We start from the raw sequence: 21,135 nt of genomic DNA, 5'->3' as shown, positions 1-21,135 counted from the left end.
AAAAAAGACACTTAGTGGAGACACATTCTTTTTGCATTCCCAGTGCTCCGTACTTACCAGTTGATGAGATTCCAGGAATCTTCTTTGCAGCAAGGAAAAGATCGTCAATGGGGTCAGCCAAGTGCTTGATGTTCATCTTCCTTGCATTGTAGTAATTGCCATCAGCAGCCCTTCCAGTGCGCTCTATGGCCACCAGGTGGTCAAATCTGCCAGGAAGCAAGGGTCAGAGGGTCCTTACAGAGAGGTGGCTGCTTTCCTGGGTCATGCCTCTTGTGTTTGTGGTGAAGGACGCTTATCTCTTTCCTTGATTCCCTCCTTCCTGCAGAACTTGGTGGCACACCTACTCTGGGCCAGGACCTGTGCTGGGGACTAGTGTATCAAATCAGTGTAAGATACAGCATGGTGGTTCATGCCTATAATCCCAGCACTTTGGGAGGCCGAGGCAGGAGTTTGAGAACAGTATGGCCAATATGGCGAAATCCCATCTCTATTAAAAAATTAGCCAGGCGTGGTGGTGGGTGCTTGTAGTCCCAGCTACTCAGGAGGCTGATGCAGTAGGATTGCTTGAACCCTGGAGGTGAAGGTTGCAGTGAGCTGAGATTGCACCACTGCACTCCAGCCTGTGTGACAGAGTGAGACTCGGTCTAAAAAAAAAAACAAAAACACAGCACTGGAATCCTCAGCAATTACTTAGGTAGGGTCAGAGGCTATAAAAGCAGGTGGCCAGCAGTGAGGGTTGCTATGGGGGATGGGAATATTGCTGGTGCCCACTCAGATTCCCTTTGTCCAGCAGGAGCAGCCAGCCTGAGAGGCTGGGAGTATTGGCTGCTATTGGCCTGCCGCTCGCCCCTTCCGGGTTCTTGTTCAGTTTACAGACACAAAACAGAAGAAAAAGGGCTCAAAAGACAAAAGGAATGAGTCTAACACAAAGGTAAACATCTTTAGATAGAAACAGAGAAATAGGGGCACAGATAGCATAGTGGTCAGAATGTGGGCTGTGGCATCAGATCATCTGGGTTCTGATTCCAGGTCCTCCTGCCACGGGCCTTGGGCAAATGGCTTAACCTTCCTAACCTGCATTTTCTGCATCTGTAAGGTGACGTGACCATAGTGTCTATCTCACACAGTGTTCAAAGGGAAAAATAAGAAAATACACAGGAGGTGTTTGTCATGAAGCCCTGAACCTACTTAGTGCTCAGTGTTAGTTCCGGTGGTTATTGTTGTTATTATTACTAGCAGGAATATTGTTTTGACAATCCAATTTAAGAGCAAGCAGGCTGGGCATGGTGGCTCACACCTGTAATCCCAGCTCTTTGGGAGGCCAAGGCAGGCAGATCTCTTGAGCCTGGGCAACATGGCAAAACCTCAACTCTACTAAAAATACAGAAATTAACCAGGTGTGGTGGTGTGTGTCTGTAGTACCAGCTATCCTTGGGAGGCCAAGGTGGGAGAATCACTTAAGCCCAGGAGGCAGAGGTTGCAGTGAGCCAAGATCATACCACTGCAGTCCAGCCTGGGTAACAGAGTGAGACCCTGTCTCAAGGAAAAAAAAAAAAGGGGGCCTGGCACAGTGGCTCATGCCTGTAATCTCAGCACTTTGGGAGGCTGAGGTGAGTGGATCACCTGAGGCCAGGAGTTCAAGATCAGCCTGAGCAACAAGATGAAACCCCATCTCTACTAAAAATACAAAAAATTAGCCAGATGTGGTGGTGGGTACCTGTAATCCCAGCTTCTTGGAAGGCTGAGGCACAAGAATTGCTTGAACTCAGGAGGCAGAGGCTGCAATGAACCAAGATTGTGCCACTGCACTCCAGCCTGGGTGACAGAGCAAGATGCTGTCTCAAATCAAAAAATCAAAAAATATGCATATTGTACTTTTACATCTCTCTCAATCCTTCCAAGACAGTGTTCTTCAAAAATCTTAACTCTGCTATAAAAAATAGTATGTCCATTCCTCAAAAAATTAAAAATAGAGCATACCATATGGTCCAGCAATTTCCCTTCGGTATATGTCCAGGGGAAGCGAAAGACTCAAGGGGATGTTTGTCCACCCATGCTCACAGCAGCAGCATTCATCATAGCCAAGAGCAGGGAGCAAACCAAGTGTTCGCTGATGGGTGAACGCAGAAACGTCACGGGGCATAAACACAGAGGGGAACGTTATTCTACTAAAAAGGCAGGGCATTCTGGCACATGCTGTGACATGAGTGCACTTTGAGGACATTATGCTAAGTGAAATGAGTAGTAACCAAAGGACAAATATTGCATGACTCCACTTCACACGGTGCCTCAAATAGTCAAACTCATAAAGACAGAAGGTAGAACCATGGTTGACAGAGGTTGGGTTGAGGAGATGGAGAATTATCGCTGAATGGGTCACAGACTTTCAGTTTTGCAAGATGAAGAGTTCTGGAGATGGATGGTGATGATGGCTGACAGTAATGTGAGTGTACTTTTATGCCACTGAAGTGTAAGCTTAAAAATGATTCAGAGAGAGGCCAGGCGCAGTGGCTCATGCCTCTAATCCCAGCACTTTGGGAGGCCAAGGCGGGTGGATCACCTAAGGTTGGGAGTTCGAGACCATCCTAACCAATATGGAGAAACCCCGTCTCTACTAAAAATACAAAATTAGCTGGGTATGGTGGTGCACGCTTGTAGTCCCAGCTTCAGCCTCTTGAGTAGCTGGGACTACAGGTGTGCACTAGCACACCCAGCTAATTTTTGTATTTTTAGTAAAGACAGGGTTTCACCATGTTGGCCAGGCTGGTCTTGAACTCCTGACCTCAGGTGATCCATTCACCTTGACCTCCTAAAGTGCTGGGATTATAGGCGTGAGCCACTGCACCCGGCCTCTGAGTGCTTTTTAAATAAATGTTTTTTAAAAGTAAAATCTACATGCCTGCCCATATCCTTGGGTTGTGCTAAAATGTGGCAGCACCACACATGCCTTGACTGGGTGACCATCAGTAGGTCTTAGAATAGAATCCTGAGGCTACAAGTGTGGTGCAGGAAAAGGCGGACACTGCGAAGCAGAATGAACAGGAGGAAGGAGCTTTGAGCTTGAATTTACTTTAGACCTATATCAGTAGGGATGAGAAGACAGATCCAAAGTTGCAGTCAAGATTAACATGTTCCCCGTTCTGGAGAGAGAACGCTATTTCTGGACCTTCTCCCACAGGAGACCTCAGTTGCATACATTGCGAGGGTCTAATGATTTTCTCATCCAGACAGATCCATTTAGCTACAGTGGGAACTTATTCATTCCTGGGAAGCATGCTTCATGGGAAGGGTTAATTTGGCTTCCCCAAGGAGAATAGAATCATCTCTCCTCACAAGCAGATCTGCTCACCTCGCTACTCAGCAAACAGCAGGACCTAGGTCATCAGGCAGCAGGTGTCTTGCCTAAGAAGGTATTCTAGTTTCTCCCTTAGGACATAGAGCTGCTGACAGTTGTATGCCAACTCTTATTGGGGAATAGAAACATTTTCAATATGCGCCACACATGTGCTGGCAGCTTTGAGTAGCATATCAGATCCACAGTCAAACTTTTCCTTGGCGACTCAGGATTCTCATAATCAACACCAGATTCCACTGGCAGCTGCAACCTAGCTATACCCTCAAGGCTCATTAAAACAGAATTTTGGCCAGTGCAGTGGCTCACACCTGTTATCACAGCACTTTGGGAGGTTGAGGCATGCAGTGCACCTGAGATTGGGAGTTTGAGACCAGCCTGACCAACATGGGGACACCCTGTCTCTACTAAAAATACAAAATTAGCTGAGTGTGGTGGTGGGCACCTATAATCCCAGCTACTTGGGAGGCTGAGGCAGGAGAATCACTTGAACCCGGGAGGCAGAGGTTGCAGTGAGCCGAAATTGCACCACTGCACTCCAGCCTGGGCAACAGATGGATACTCTGTCTCAAAACAAAACAAAACAAAAAACCAGAATTTTAGAATTCTAAGCAGACATTTATTAGTGGGTTATGCGATACATTTATTGAACCATATTGGCATTTTTATTTGAAAAGTAGAATAAGGCTGGGCGCGGTGGTTCACGTTTATAATCCAGCACATTGGGAGGCTGAGATGGGTGGATCACCTGAGGTTCAGAGTTTGAGAAGAGCCTGACCAACATGGAGAAACCCCATCTCAAAAAAAAAAAGAAAAGAAAAGTAGAATAGAACAGAGTAGAATCGAAAATTTTAGAGCACACTGCACATAGCAAGAGTCAATGTTTTGAAACTTCCATTTCACTGATGTGCATGAGTACTGGTTTGCAGTACAAAATGTGTTACTATAGGTGGTTGTGAAGTTAGTTTGCAAAGCATTGTATACAGCAAGTCATAAAACACATCCCCATATACTATAAGAGAGTATTTTTTCAAAGTGTTTGACCATAGGCCAGGTGCGGTGGCTCACATCCATAATTCCAACACTTTGGGAGGCCCAGGTGAGTGGATCCCTTGAGGTCAGGAGTTTGAAACCAGAGTAGCCAACATGGCGAAACCCCGTCTCTACTAAAAATACAAAAATTAGCTGGGTGTGGTGGCAGGCGCCTGTAATCCTAGCTGCTTGGGAGCTTGAGGCAGGAGAATGACTGGAACCTGGGAGGCAGAGGTTGCCATGAGCTGAGATCGTGCCACTGCACTCCAGCCTGGGTGGTAAAGCAAGACTCCAACTCAAAAAATAAAAAAAAAAAGTTTGACCATAACACACAGTAAGAAATACACACACTTGCACACACACAGTCTCATGAGAGAGTACTTACCATTACCATACAAGATATACAATGATGCTGTATTTCTATTTCATTTTCCAAAGGGGCCGGATACCCCAGCTGAAATGAGTGCACTGTCCTCTAACAGGTCATGACCCATAGTTTGAGATTAAGACACCTCTAGTTTTTGTGGTTTTTTTTTTTTATTCTCTCTCTCCCCTCTGTCAGGAAGATATACCGTCTCTCTCTGTAACAGGTTCTGACCAGGAACCTGTTATTTCCAGAAATGCTCTGTGAGGCTCCCAGGACACCTCAAAAACCCCCATCTCATTTGTTAGTCTGGCCCATGAGAACCCACCTTCCTTGGCTCATGGCTTTGTTCCCTCTGAAGGGCTTGAGTGTGCAGACACTTTGTTGGCTAAGTTAAGAGCATATGGGCGTTTCCACTGTCAACCACTTAAACTGGGATGGGACATACGTACCGAGGTGTCTGGGGGTCCCCGTCTTTGCACAGGAATGCCTGAGCCGCTTCCACTGATCCACCTTGGTAAGTTAATATTGGGATCTGTGTCTTCAGAACACCTTGAAAATAAAGGCAAGCAGGACACACATCAGCTGTAGCATTGCATTTTGGGAATTCATATTGGCTTTTCAAAAGCTTCTTTGAAGGGTATCATTACTGTTACTAAACCACCTCTATCTGCAGAGCATGTTAGGTAAGCCACGGCCACGACACAGAGGATACTTCAGATTACTTTTGGTCCTGGGTAAACTCTAGGGTCGACAGGGTAAAGGGCGGAATCGGACTAATACAGCCTAACAAATGCTGCATGTGAGATGCCCATAAAACCACAGGAACGGTGGCCTATTCTGGCCCACTGCCATCACGAGGGCTGGGCACACATTTATGTGCCCTCAGTGACAGTGCACCAGTCCTTTGCTAAGCACTTGATGTGAACATTCTGGTTTAATTTTTACAACAACTCGGTGTGATGTTTAAATTAACATCATTACCCCATTTTAAAGAGGAGGAAAACTGAGGCTCAGAGATGCCAAACAACTTGGGCGAGACCATGTATATATGTCAGTTTCATGGCTCCAATTTTCACCCCAAATTCTCACCTGCTCCCTACCGGCTACCTCCCTGCATACCTTCAAGGAAGGTCAAGAACAACTGGAGGAAATTCCCAGAGTCTGTGCCTTGGGTTACTTACTTATACTGGAGTGACTTCCAAAAGTGAATCAAAGTTAATTAGACTCTTAAAAATAGGATCTTTTCTAATTACAAAAAGAATACATAGTGTTTTAGAATATGTGGGAAATATATAAAAATCCCAAAATGAAATAAAATGAACTTGGTTTTCATTAAATGATCTGTCTCACAGCCGGCTGGGGCAGAATCCCGGCGTATTCACTGGCCAAGGGTGAAGTCTCCACACAGAGCTTAAGACGGCAGGGAGCCAGGGGCAGGGGCTCTTGGACCCACCATTCTGGTCTACCTGGTCCTGCTGGAGCTCCCAGACTGCTCTGTGGCCCAGGAGGGGTGCCCAGGCAGCCTTGGAGGAGCTTCAGCCGGCTCCTCAATCTCCATCATCAGCCCCTCACACCCCTCACGTAGAGCCAGGCCAAGGAGACACCACACCTATGTTACAACTGTGTGCTTGAACTGTAAACACAGCGTTTAGACAGCGGCTCCCACCCCCAGCTACTCCACCATGCTGCTGCCCCTGAGCTCTTTGGGAGCCACCACTGCTACCCCAGTGGGTCAATGGGGCAAGCTGGCGTGAAGGACAAGAATCATTGTCAGAAATCTTCAAGAATCCCACTGTGGTCCCTTCCTCACCCCGCTCCCTGGCCCCATCCCACATCTAAGGCGGAAGGCAAGTAGCTGTCAGTCATCCGTGATGCTCACGGAACACTCTACATGCGAAGCCATAAGCCAGGAATTTGGGGTTGGGAGACAGTCACAACAAAGGGGAATGACCCAGCCCCTCCCTGTGCTGTGAGGAGCAGCCTGGCAATCTGGAAAAGGGGGCTGAACTTAGAGCCAAATAGCCCTCGGTGGGAATGTCACACCATTCCCCAGCTATGTGACCTTGGGCAAGCCACGGAAGCCATTGGTTAGCTCCTCTGCAAAATGGGGTAACACCCACCTCCCAGGACTGCTGAGAGTGCCACGACGTGACATGTGCTGAGTACCTGGCTGGCTACCTTGCACACGGTCAGCGCTAAGTAAAGGATGTTTCTTTCTCACTGCCTCAAAATTGGATCAAGGATATAGGATACCAGGAAGAAGAAGTACCAGGGAGCCCAGGAAGGCAGGGAACATAATGTATGTCAAAGTGGGGCACACACGAGAAAAGATACAGGAGAACCCCCAAAAGGGAAGGTCCAGGCAAGATGAGGTTCCCACTTCCGAGCTACAAAGAAAGCTCTTTGGTCTGTCTGTGCTCAAGACAGGGAATAAATGACAATGCCTGGTCATCTTTAAAACTCTTTTTTTTTTTTTTTTTTTTTCTGAGATAGCGTCTCGCCCACTTACCCAGGCTGGAGTGCAGTGGCACAATCTTGGCTCACTGCAACCTCCACCTCCCGAGTTCAAGCGGTTCTCCTGCCTCAGCCTCCCAAGTAGCTGGGACTGTAGGTGCATGCCACCACACTCAGCTAATGTTTGTATTTTTTAGTATAGATAGGGTTTCACCATGTTGGCCAGGCTGGTCTCGAACTCCTGAGCTCAGGTGATCTGCCTGCCTCGGCCTCCCAAAGTGCTGTGATTACAGGCATAAGCCACTGCACCCAGCCTCTCAAAAACTTTTCCTAGGCTTTGGTTATTAAAAAGGAAGCTGAAATAATTTTCATTAAAAGGCCAAATTGCTTTTACTTTCTTCATCTACATGTAATAGAAGTACTGCAAAATTAAATATAGCAAATTCCACCCTCTGAGCTCCTGTGAGGACAAGAGGAAAGACCCAGCTCTCAGTGGAGTCTGGCAGGTGTCCCCAAATCGGGTTGTTGGGTGAGCAGAGAGGGCAAAGTTACTTCTGGGAAGGGGGCAGCTGAAAATACCCAGCAATGCCACTGTCAGATGGAAAGGAGGGTTGGCCTGTGAGTGGTACTCTTCCTCCATCTGACAAAGGGCTAATATCCAGAATCTACAAAGAACTTAAACAAATGTACAAGAAAAAAAAACAACCCCATCAAAAGGTGGGCAAAGGCTATGAACAGACACTTCTCAAAAGAAGACATTTTTGCAGCCAACAAATATATTTTAAAAAGCTCATCATCACTGATCATAAGAGAAATGCAAATCAAAACCACACTGAGATACCATCTCATGCCAGTTAGCATGGTGATCATTAAAAAATCTGGAGACAACAGATGTTGGAGAGGATGTGGAGAAATAGGAACACTTTTACACTGTTGGTGGGAGTGTAAATTAGTTCAACCATTGTGCAACAGTGTGGCAATTCCTCAAGGATGTAGAAATAGAAATACCATTTGACCCAGCAATCCTATTACTGGGTATATACTCAACAAATTATAAATCATTCTATTTTTTTTTTTTTTTTGGAATGGAGTTTCGCTCTTGTTACCTAGGCTGGAGTGCAATGGCACGATCTCGGCTCACCACAACCTCCGCCTCTTGGGTTCAGGCAATTCTCCCGCCTCAACCTCCTGAGTAGCTGGGATTACAGGCACGCGCCACCATGCCCAGCTAATGTTTTCTATTTTTAGTAGAGACAGGGTTTCGCCATGTTGACCAGGATGGTCTCGATCTCTTGACCTCGTGATCCACCCGCCTCGGCCTCCCAAAGTGCTGGGAATACAGGCTTGAGCCACCACGCCCGGCTAAATCATTCTGTTATAAAGACATGCACATGCATGTTTATTGTGGCACTGTTCACAATAGCAAAGACTTGGAACCAACCCAAATGCCCATCAATGATAGACTGGATAAAGAAAATGTGGCACATATATACCATGGAATACTGTGCAGCCATAAACAAGGATGAGTTTATGTCCTTTGCAGGGACATGGATAAAGCTGGAAACCATCATTCTCAGCAAACTGACACAAGAACAGAAAACCAAACACTGCATGTTCTCACTCATAAGTGGGTGTTGAACAATGAGAACACAGGGAGGGGAATATCACACACTGGGGCCTGTTGGGGGGTGGGGGGCTAGGGAGGAATAGCAGTGGGTGGGGGGATAGGGGAGGGATAACATTAGGAGAAATACTTAATGTAGATGACAGGGTGATGGATGCAGCAAACCACCATGGCACGTGGATACCTGTGTAACGAACCTGTATGTTCTGCACATGCACCCCAGAACTGAAAGTATAATAAAAAAGAGAGAGAGAGAAAGAGGCCTTTCGCTGCTCTGCAGAAACGCTGCCCCCCGCCTTGCCTCTGGCCTCAGCCCCGCTCCTTCTTCTCAGGTCACTGTCTCCCTTGCTGGCTGCTCCGCCTTCTTCTCGTCCTCTCAACACAGGGAGACCCAGGACGCCATCCCGGGTGGCTTGCTCTGCCTCCATCTATCCCCACGGTGATCTCGCCCAGTATCTTGACTTGGGAGCCACCAACACGCCAACAGCCTCCCAATTTCTCCTTCTTGCCCACGCTGCTCTCCTGAACTCTCATCATATGTCACCAACTGCCTCCTTGACCCTCCACTGTATGTCTAATGTCCTCATACCTAACAGGGTCAAACCTGCATTCTTTAAAAAATTATGGTAAAATACATGCAATGTAAAATTTACCATTTTAGTCTTTTTCTTTCTTTATTTATTTTGAGACACAGTTTCACCCTGTCACTGAGGCCGGAGTGCAGTGGTGTGATCTCAGCTCACTACAACCTCTGCCTCCCAGGTTCAAGTGATTCTCGTGTCTCAGCCTCCCAGGTAGCTGGCATTACAGGTGTGCACCACCGCCTGGCTAACTTCTGTGTTTTTAGCAGAGACGGGGTTTTGCTATGTTGGCCAGGCTGTTCTCGAACTCCTGACCTCAAGCAATTCACCCACCTCAGCCTCCCAAAGTGCTGAGATTACAGGCATGAGCCACCACACCCGGCCTATTTTAGCCATTTTCAAGTGTACAGTTCAGTAGCATAAAGTATGTTCACATTATTGTGCAACCATCACCCCCATTCACCTCTAGAGCTTTCTCATCAACCCAGACTGAACCTCTATAAAACTCCCCGTTCCCCGCTCCCCCAGCACTGCCAACCACCATTCTACTTTCTCCCCTATGAGTTTGCCCACTCTAGGCGCATCACATGAGTGGAGTCATACGATGTGACTGGCTTAGTCCACTTCTCATGATGTCCTCAAGGTTGGTCCACGTTGTAGCATGTCAGAATTTCCTGCCTTTTTAAGGCTGAGTGATAATTATATACACATTTTGTTTATCTATTCGTCCACTGATGGGCACTGGGTTTGCTTTCATCTCTTGACTACTGAAAATAAAGTGCTCTGAGCATGGAGGGGACAAATACCTCTTGAGTCGCTACTTTCCTTTTTTGGGGGTATATGCCTGGAAGTCGATCCTTTTTTGGGGGTATATGCCTGGAAGTGGAATTGCTGGATCATAGGATATTTGCTATTTGCTATTTTTAATTTTTTGAGCCACTGCCATCTGTTCTGTCCTTCCTTCCTTCCCTCCCTCCCTTCCTCCCTCTCTCTCTTTTTTTCTTTCTTTCTTTCTGACGGGGTCTTGCTCTGTCACCAGGCTGGAGTGCAGTGGCACCATCTTGGCTCACAGCAACCTCTGGCTTCCTGGTTCAGGCAATTCTCCTGCTTCAGCCTCCTGAGTAGCTAGGATTACAGGTGCCTACCACCGTGCCCAGCTAATTTTTTGTACTTTTAGTAGAGATGGGTTTCAGTGTGTTGGCCAGGATGGTCTCGATCTCCTGACCTTGTGATCTGCCCGCCTCGGCCTCCCATAGTGCTGGGATTACAGGCGTGAGCCACCGCGCCCGGCCACCATCTGATTTTCATAGCATCAGCACCATTTTACAATCCCTCCAGCAGCGCACGAATGTCTAACCTGGACTCTTGATTTACCCCTAAAGCGGCCCTCCCAGTCTTCCCCATCTCAGTGCCCGGCAACTCCATCCTTTCAGCTACCAGGTCAAAAGCCTTAGCGCAAGCCTGGATCCTTCCACCTCACACCCACATCCAGTCCATCTGGAAATCATGCCGACTCTACCTGCAAAACAGATGCAGCAGCTGGCTACTTCTCACAACACCCCCAGCCCTCTGTATCTTTACCTTTCATCTCCTTGGGTTCCTTTGAAACCAGAGCCTGAGACTTGGGTGCAGATGGTCTCTCCGGAGATGGTGCCAGGAAGCAGGTGGGAGGGAACAGGGAGAGTGAGGCTGGGAAGGAGGGAACGTGCACCTTCAAGCCTGTCACTCTAGGGAGCAGGGCCTCAGTTCCACCAGGGCCTGTGTGTCTCCAAAAGACAGGAGACAGGTCACTTACACCTCAGGTCCTGTCCCCCAGGGGTTGAGGGGGCCCTGAAGCCATCAGCCAGTGATTCCACATGGCTTTGGAGAGGCCCTGCAGGGCCCTAGCTTGTGACCGGCCCAATCGGGTTGGTGCGACTCAGAACTTCCACCGCAGTGGCAGCTGAAATCAGAAGTGGGGCTGAAGGGATATACCACGGAGCACCCCCTCCAAGCTGTCCTCCTCTCCCACCTTCCATGACCCACCAGTCTCCCATTTCCACCCTTGTCTCTGCACCCCAATGATCACTTACAAACTGCACAGGACATGGCTGTCCCCCACTCAGCGAAATCCCAGGCTCCACATCTCACCCAGAACAAAAGCCCAGCTGCCCACAGGGTCCTGCGAGGCCCTGCCCCATCTGGTCCCTGTTGCCTCTCTGTCCCCCATCCCACTTCCCTTTTCCTCATCCACTCCAGGCCAGTCAGCCAGCGTGTCACCCTTTCTTAAACCCACTGGACCCTCACTCCACCTGATGGCCTCTGCCTCAGCCGCTGCCACAGCCTGGGACACCCTTCCCTCAGCCAGTCCAGGCCTCATGCCCTCATCATCAACCTGAAGTCTGGGCTCAAAAGTCGCCTTCTCCAGGGGGTCTTCCTGTTTAAAGTGACAGCTGCCCTCCCGGCTGCCACCACCCAGCCCCTCACTCTCCTCATCCTGGTCCATTTTCCCCACGGCACCATCACTTGAACACACTGTGGGTTTGTCTTTCATGTGGTTTCTTTCTGTCACGCTCCACCGGAAGATACTCTCCGTGGGGGCAGGATCGTTGTCAGTTTCATTCAGGGATGGATCTCAGGAACTGAACAGAGTGCCTGGCACATACTCACGCTCAACACACATTTGTGGCATGAAATGCATTCTGCATGTACAGACACAGGCTTTTGGAAACTTCTGACATAATGGGTGCTTTAGGGCATGCCTCACTGGGTTTAAACCCCTTTTTACATGCTAAAAGGAAAAAACATACCTCTGAAGTTACGATCGGTAGCAGGAGGCAGGAGAGATTCACCAGGCTTCCAGCTCATGCTGGATAACACTTGCTGCAGGATGGGGTGAGGTGAGCAGCGGTTGTTCACATTGAGCCTGAGGCTGATCTGGTTACATGGGCAGTGGAATTACAGCCTCGAGTCTCTAACACCTGCAGCAATAACCCCCATCTGGGTGCTCCAGGTGCAGCCCGGCCCATCATGACCAGGTGGGAGTGACGTCTGAGCCTTACAGCCACTTCCTACTCCACTGCCCTCTCCAGCTCCGGTGCTCCAGGGCTACCCCGGCTTGCTAAGAGCACTCAGCACTTCATTCCTCACCTTGCACAGGGAGGGCTATGACGACTATCACGTCGGGGTCACCATCTGAGACCTCGATCACGTCGGTGTCCCTGTTAGGGTGCCAGCTGTGATGAGTATCACGTGGGGGTCACCATCTGACCTGCTGATCACCACCTTCAGAGGTCTGTCCTGCAGACCCTGACTCAGCGATGGATGAATAAATGCACTCACACACACGAGAATACTCACACACACTAGAATGAATCTGAGTGGGCTAGGGATGGTCATCAGCTGCCTTCTGCCATTCCATTAGAGCCTTTCGGCCTTCCAGAAGGTTCGAGGCTGTAATCTTATAACTTTCCCTAGTATTTCCCTAATATTTTGCCAGCCACCCTGAGCAAATCCCAACAGAGGGCAGCAGGTATGAGGAAGGATCCAAGTTCCAATTCCAGCTCACCATCCCACCTGGGAAAATCCCCTGGATCTCTCAGAGCCTCGGTCTCTTTATCTATAAAATAGGGCTATGCAACTTATGGAATTGTTCTGAGCTGGAAGGAAAATGCCCTGTGCTGCAGATGCTGATTCCTTCCAGCCTCCATCCACAAAGCCCATTTGGGGAAAGGGACCAAGCCTGTCTCACTGCTCACCTTGCTCAACAGCGTCTTCAACAATCTTCTGGTGCAAGCTCCAGGCTCTCTGGTCAACGATCATGGCGACCTCTTTCTCCAAGGCCTGCAGGAAGGCGGCCAGGGCAACAGCTCCAGGTGGGCCGTCTGTCTCTTCCGGAGGCTCATGATTGAAATGCGTGGGGAACCCGGTGGTGATGAGCACTGAGCGGGCATGGGACAGCGACAGAGAGGCCTTCAGCAGCTCGTCTTTACAGAGCAGGTGCCCAATCCCCCGGTTGCCTGGAATAACAAAAATAAAATAGAATTTAAACTATCTTTATTTTTTAAGTTTATGTATTTATTTATTTTTATTTTTTTGAGACAGAGTTTCACTCTTGCTGCCCAGGCTGGAGTGCAATGGCCAATCTCGGCTCACCACAACCTTCGCCTCCTGGGTTTAAGTGATTCTCCTGCCTCAGCCTCCTGAGTAGCTGAGATCTCAGGCATGAACCACCACGCCTGGCTAATTTTTTTGAATTTTTAGGAGAGACAGCGTTTCTTCATGTTGGTCAGGCTGGTCTCGAACTCCCAACCTCAGGTAATCTGCCCGCCTCAGCCTCTAAAAGTGTTGGGATTACAGGTGTGAGGCACGGCACCTGACCCTTATTTACTTATTTATTTATTTATGATAGGGTCCCGCTCTGTCATCCAGGGTGGAGTGCAGTGACGCGATCATAGCTCACTGCAGCCTCAAACTCCCAGGCTCAAGTGATCCTCCCAACTCAGCCTCCTGAGTAGCTGGGCTACAGGCTGAGTTTTTAGTTTGTTTGCTTTGTTTTTCTGAGGGATGTGGCAGAGACAGCAAATTGCTTACCACGGCCAAGGTGGGCAGATCACTTGAGGTCAGGAATTTGAGACCAGTCTGGCCAACATGGTGAAACCCCGTCCCTACTGAAAATACAAAGGCACAGGCACGTGCCACCATATTTTTTTGGCATTTTTTAAAAGATAGGGTCTTGCTATGTTGCCCAGGCTGGTCTCAAACTCCCAGGCTCAAGCTATCTTCTCACCTGGGACTCCCAAAATGCTGGGATTACAGGTGTGAGCCACTGAGCCCAGCCAAAAGTAATTATTTTTAAAGTAGAAACTTATAGTAAGAGTAGTTTGGGTTTTTAGTTTATTTTGTTTTTTTTGAGGGATGTGACGGAGACTGCAAATTGCTCACCATAGCGTATCCTACCCCTGCCCCCAACCCCAGCAGTGAAGGGGAGAGGGGTAAATGGCTGAGCAGCCTCCCTTCGGTGACGTGTGGCCACAAGATTAGGTTATCTCAACTGGATCATGACGGAAGTGACGCGTGCCACCTCCAGGCCTGGCATGCACCTCCTACCCACACGCACCTCCAAGTTCATTCCCTTTTCCTGGTGGCTGGAATATTGACAGCCAGAACTTCCCGGCGGTCACAGGACATGACAGCAGAGCTGAAGGGTCCCTGAGTGACCTAGCGGAGCAGATCCCCTTTCTGCTGACCCAGGTGCTTACCCTGGAAGACCCGCTCTGGCCTGCTATGTGAGAGAGAAACATGCTTCTGCTGTATTTGAGCAAAGAATCCCCGGGGCTTCTTGGTTATAGCACTCTAGCAAAGCCTAACTAATACAGGGAAAATATAAGAGGGAGAGGAACTAGTACTGTCTTAGTTGGGGATTCCCTCAAAGAAGACCCTAAGACAAGGACGTAGGGCTAGGCACGGTGGCTCACACCTGTAATCTCAGCACTTTGGGAGGCTGAGGCGGGGGGATCACGAGGTCAGCAGTTCGAGACCAGCCTGGCCAACATAGGGAAGCCCCGTCTCTACTAAAAATACAAACATTAGCTGGGCATGGTGGTGTGCGCCTGTAGTCCCAGGTACTCAAGAGGCTGAGGCAGGAGAATCACTTGAACCCAGGAGACAACGGCTGCAGTGAGCTGGGATCGCGCCATTGCACTCCAGCCTGGGCAACAAGAGCAAAACTCCATCTCAAAAAAAAAAAAAAGAAGAAGAAATTGTATGCAAACATTAAAAAGGCTGTTGTATTAATCGAACATGGGCCTGTTAGGAACGAGGCCCAGCAGCAGGAGGTGAGCAGCAGGGGCGAAGCTTCATCTGTGTTGCCGGTCGCTCCCCACGGCTCACATCACCACCTGAGCCACATCTCCCATCAGATCAGCTACAGCATTAGACTCTCATAGGAGCGCAGACCCTACTGTGAACTGCGCATGTGAGGGAGCTAGGATGCACGCTCCTTATGAGAATCTAATGCCTGACGATCTGTCACTGACTCCCATCACCCCCAGATGGAACCATCTAGCTGCAGGAAAACAGACTCAGGGCTCCCACTGATTCTACGTTATACTGAGTTGTTTAATTAATTCATTATATATTGCAATGTAATCGTAATAAAAATGAAGTGCACAATAAATGTAATGTGCCTGAATCGTCCTGAAACTACCCCCTCTCAACCCCTGTCCATGGAAAAACTGTCTTCCACCAAACCAGTCCCTGGTGCCAAAAAGTTTGGGGACTGCTGACTGCTGTTGCAGAAGACTATTTGATGGCAGGGAAAGATGTTCACAGTACATCAAAAAGGAAAAGAGCAAGTCCTAAAACAGTTTCGCAGTGTGAGTCCAGTACACACACGCATGCATGCATAGGCTCAAGACTGAGAAAAATCACTCTAAAGGCAAATGCTGCTGTTAATGCTGGTTAACTGTGTTGGGATACTGGTAATCTTTATCCCCTCTTTACTTGTATATATTTTCAGATACTTCTACAATGAACATGAAGTACTACTGATAAAAGGGGAGAAGAGGCCAGGCAGCATTACTCACCCCTGTAATCCCAGCACTTTGGGAGGCCAAGGTGGGCAGATCACTTGAGGTCAGGAGTTTGAGACCAGCCTGGCCAACATGGTGAAACTCTGTCTTTACTAAAAATACAAAAATTAGCCAGGCATGGTGGTACCCACCTGTAATCCCAGCTGCTTGGGAGGCTGAGGCAGGAGAATCGCTTGAACTTGGGAGGCAGGGGCCGCAGTGAGCTGAGATCGCACCACTGCACTCCAGCCTGGGCAACAGAGTAAGACGCCATCTCAAAAAAAGTGGGGACAGGGAGAAGAATAACATTTTTAAAGAAAACAATTGGGATGTCACCTATTTCATAGGGCATGGTGAACACCAAAGGGAGAAGTGGAGAGTGAGAACTGGGTCAACTGTAAACCGGTCAATAAGTTCATGATGATTTTATCATCAGTGCAAAAATTATTACTGTAAACCCTATATCCCTTCATATTCTCCAGGCACCTCAAACGCAAGCCAACATCCTCTCAAAAATGACTGAGTGGGTCTATTGTTATGCCCAGTGAGTAATGCTCAAGATGCTGTTATGAATCTTCTATCTGCTTATTTAATATAGTGGGGATCAAAAGCATCTGTTGTTCTTGGGGATTAAAGATGATCTCAATGGATGACATTGACACGTCCAACAGCTGTAAATCCGCCTCCCCCAGCCTCATCCTTCAAGCTGCGTCTTGCAGTCTGCACAACATTGATGGGTCACGTTTGTGGCTGACTTCTAAGCTCACTTTATTAAGCAATGGGGGCATCATGTCGGCAATAAATTTACTCCCCAATTACTTTTTTAAAAATCTGAGCTAATGGTAGAGTTAATAATTCATCTTCCCTCATGACCCTGTGCTAAGTGGAGAGCCATCTGCCTGGGTAAGAATCTTTGTGAAGGAGAAGGGATGGCAGAAATTTTAAAATATATATCCATCCAGAGCACCAGGAGCGGTGGCTCCCATCTGTAATCTGAACACTTTGAGAGACGGAGGAGGGATGATTGCTTGAAGCCAGAGGTTCAAGACCAGCCTGGGCAAGAAAGGGAGACCCCATCTCTACAAATAAAAGTTAAAAATTAGCCCAGCATGGTGGTGTGCACCTGTAGTCCCAGCTACTCAGGAGGCTGAGGTGGGAGGGTACCTTGAGCCCCGGAGAGTGAGGTTGCAGTGAGCTATGGTTGTACCACTGCACTCCAGCCTGGAGGACAGAGCAAGAACGTATCTCAAAAAAAAAAAAGAAAAAAAAAAATCCAGCCGGGCACAGTGGCTCGCCCCTGTAATCCCAGCACTTTGGGAGGCAGTTTGCTCAAGGCCAGGAGCTTGAGATAAGCCTGGCCAACATAGTGAAATCCCATCCCTACTAAAATTACAAAAATTAGCCAGGCATGGTGGCACATGCCTATAATCCCAGCTATGCTGAGAGGCTGAGGTACGAGAATTGCTTGAACCCAGGAGGCAGAGGTTGCAATGAACGAAGATGGCACCACTGCACTCCAGCCTGGGTGACAGAGTGAGACTATGTCTCAAAAGAAAAAAAAAATCCACCCAGGGGATCAACTGTGCAAGAGACTTTATGTATACACAGTCATGAGCATGTGACCTACTAGATATATCTATGGTGGGATTATATCCTTAATTTACTATAGGATTATATGTAAAGGAAACCATATTCTCTACAGAATAAATGAATGAACAACCTAACAGAAGGCAAACAAGCAAAGAGCTATGTCCAGGGGTTCAGCAGGAAATTTAGTTACTACAGATGCCCCTACCATTGGAAGACAACTTTTGCTCCCAGACCCAGGGGAGAGAATCAGACAGTTATTTTTCTATTATTATTATTATTTTTTTGAGACAGGGTCTTGCTCTGTTGCCTAGGCTGGAGTGCAGTGGCGCAGTCACGGTTCACTGCTGCCTCAGCCTCCTGAACTCAAGCGATCCACACACCGCAGCCTCCCCAGTAGCTAGGACCACAGGCGTGTGACACCACACCCGCTAATTTTTTTATTTTTTCTAGAGCTAGGATCTCTCTACATTTCCTGGGCTGGTCTTGAACTCCTGACCTCAAGTGATCCTCCCGCCTCGGCCTCCCAAGGATGAGGCATTTCTGGAGCTGATCTGTACTGTGAGATTCGTGACAGTGCTGGCCAGTAAGGGAAGGTCCCAGTCTGTCTGTTTTGGGGCTCTGCCCAGCTGCCATAGGCTTTAAGCTAGCACTGGAATTGGTTCTGCCTGGGCCCTGGAAGTCCAGCCTAGAGACTTGATGGCTGCTTTGCAGGCTGGCCTCACCCCTCAGCTCTCTACCGAGGTGGGCCACCATTGACCCAGGTAGCTCCCTGGGTCTCCCCACCAGCCCATCTGACTCTGGGGAATGAAAGTCAGGTGGGCGGGTGGGGAGGCCACGTATGGCTTCTCCTCTCCAGTCATTCCAGGTGCCAAGGGTGGTTCGTACCCCAGGTTTAGGAGCACAGCCCACGAGGAGGTCCAGAAGAGGGACAACCAGGAGTCGCTGGAGCATTCTTTCAACTGCCCAGGTAAGACTGTGACTTACCGTTTAGACTCAGATTCTAATTTAGCTGACATTTATAAATCATGAGCTCGAAGTCAGCAGACACGGGTTCAAGATCTGCCTTGCCCACCTACTAGGTATGTGGACTCTGACAGGTCTCTGCACCTTGTCTGTCTCAGTTTCCTCACGTGTTAAATGAAGTTAATCATAGTTGCCTCCACGTAGAGTCATCGGGAGAATTGAATAAGATGAAACATGTAAATGTTTGCAGCCTGATGCCTGGCAGAGTACAACTTGGTAGGTGCCAGCCTGCAGTCCCAGCTACTCAGGAGGCTGAGGTGGGAAGATCATGAGGTCAAGGAGTTCAGACCAGCCTGGCCAACATGGTGAAACCCTGCCTCTACTAAAAATACAAAAATTAGGCAGGCAGGTTGGTGTGTGCCTGTAATCCCAGCTACTCAGGAGGCTGAGGCAGGAGAATCACTTGAACCCTGGAGACAGAGGTTGCAGTGAGCCGATATCACATCATTGCATTCCCGCCTGGGCAATAGAGTGAGACTCTGTCTCAAAAAAAGAAAGAAAAAGAAAGAGAGAGAGAGAGAGAAAATGAGAGAGAAAGAAAAGAAAAGAAAAAAGAAAGGAAAAATTATTCACAATAGCACTACCCAGAGACCATCAATGTCAGTATTCCGGTGTATTTAATTCTGGTCTTTTTGAGATTCATATGCAGTATCAACATTTATAAAACCATCCTGTGGATACATTTTGCATCCTGCCTTTTTCACTGAAAATGATGTCAGTGGTGAGTGTCTCCAGGTGCAAATGCGTTGTTTCTTACCTGGGTCTATGCCGATTATAGACTCTAGTTCTCTGATCTTCTGAGAAGCGGACACTGAGGCTGTGCTGTAGTGCAGAGGATCCTGGGCAATGTGATGGACCTCCGGAATTCTCTCAGGGGTGAGAGAGCCAGCTGGAGCCTTTGCATCCTTCAGGTCAGTCATAACTGTGCAGCCTGGCATGCTGGCAAAAGCCAGTGGGGCCCCTAAAACATACAACGGGAGGGTCTAAGCCCAGCCGCTCCATCAAGCCCAGTCTACCCTCATCTAGCCTACTGTTGATAGGCAAGATGGCACCCGGCCATCAACTCAGCTTAGGCACGCCCTATGCCACTTGTTGGCACCAAGGTCAGAACAAACTGGTTTGTGGCTACCACGAGTTCCATTTAAACACTTGTCTTTAATAGCTACAGGTCTAGGTGATTGCATCAATTGAACCCATGGATATCAGGAAGTATTTACTGGATTCCTTTTTTTTTTTTTTTTTTTGAGACGGAGTTTCGCTCTTGTTACCCAGGCTGGAGTGCAATGGCGCGATCTCGGCTCACTGCAACCTCCGCCTCCTGGGTTCAGGCAATTCTCCTGCCTCAGCCTCCTGAGTAGCTGGGATTACAGGCACGCGCCACCATGCCCAGCTAATTTTTTGTATTTTTAGTAGAGACGGGGTTTCACCATGTTGACCAGGATGGTCTCGATCTCTTGACCTCGTGATCCACCCGCCTCGGCCTCCCAAAGTGCTGGGATTACAGGCTTGAGCCACCGCACCCGGCCTTATTTACTGGATTCTTAAAGCTCATGAAGCCATCTTGCTTTGCTTTCCAGCAAATGTTAAATTTGGAACTCTCTGTGAGCATCGTTTCTATTTTTCCTTACATCATGTATATTTTGCTTTGATTTATGTTAGTTTTATTCTGTAAAGACTCTCCCTTGTTAGATTTCAGGCAATGTGAAACACTCTAGCATAGTTATTAAGGAGTGGTTTTAGCACTGTGATTATACTTGAATCTGAGATGTGACTTGATTGACTTTATTCTTTTTTTTGTTTTTTTTGAGATGGAGTCTTGCTCTGTCGGCCAGGCTGGAGTGCAATGGCACAATCTCGGCTCACTGTAACCTCCGCCTCCAGGTTTAAGCGATTCTCCCACCTCAGCCTCTCAAGTAGCTGGGATTACAGGTGTACACCACTATGCCCGGCTAATTTTTGTATTTTTAGTAGAGACAGGGTTCACCGTGTTGTCCATACTGGTCTTGAACTCCTGACCTCAGGTGATCTGCCCACCTCCACCTCCCAAAGTGCTGGGATTACAGGTGTGAGCCACAATGCCTGGCCCGGCTTTATTCTTTAATCCTATTTATTTGACTGTAAAGTAATGATAATGCCTCATATGGCTGTTGTCGGAACAAAATTGGAACGTGTACATTAAAGTGTTTAGCATGCTGGGCATAGTGGCTCATGCCTGTAATCCCAACACTTTGGGAGGCAGAGAAGGGTGGATCACCTGAGGTCAGAAGTTCGAGACCAGGTTGGCCAACATGGTGAAACCCCGTCTCTACTAAAAATACAAAAATTAACTAGGCATGGTGGTGTGCCTGCAATCCCAGCTACCTAGGAGGCTGAGGTGGGAGAACTGCTTGAACCCGGGAGGCAAAGGCTGCAGTGAGCTGAGATCGCGCCACTGGACTCCAGCCTAAGCAACAGAGCAAGAACCTATCTCAAAAAAATAAATAGAAAACAGCCATGCGTAGTGGCGGACACCTGCAATCCCAGCTACTTGGGAGGCTGAGGTGGGAGAATCATTTGAACCC

The 21,135-nt window shown here is 48.3% G+C and overlaps 1 protein-coding gene across 1 annotated transcript in view; it reads right to left on the bottom strand.

The window, feature by feature from the left end:
* DGLUCY (D-glutamate cyclase) overlaps positions 1-21,135 on the bottom strand; it is a 74,722-nt gene that overhangs the window by 19,223 nt on the left and 34,364 nt on the right. The window contains exons 7-10 of the mRNA XM_017546940.2: positions 19,332-19,535; positions 13,148-13,408; positions 5,201-5,300; positions 58-206 (exon numbers count right to left, since the gene is read on the bottom strand). Coding sequence (XP_017402429.2) covers positions 58-206; positions 5,201-5,300; positions 13,148-13,408; positions 19,332-19,535 — 714 coding nt within the window. The remainder of the gene's footprint in view (positions 1-57; positions 207-5,200; positions 5,301-13,147; positions 13,409-19,331; positions 19,536-21,135) is intronic.

The sequence above is a fragment of the Cebus imitator genome, unplaced genomic scaffold, assembly GCF_001604975.1.
Source record: "Cebus imitator isolate Cc_AM_T3 unplaced genomic scaffold, Cebus_imitator-1.0 Scaffold193, whole genome shotgun sequence".
NCBI classification, from domain to species: Eukaryota; Metazoa; Chordata; class Mammalia; order Primates; family Cebidae; genus Cebus; species Cebus imitator.
The sequence above is the reverse complement of the archived record's forward strand: the minus strand, read 5'-3'. Positions and strand labels throughout refer to the sequence as shown.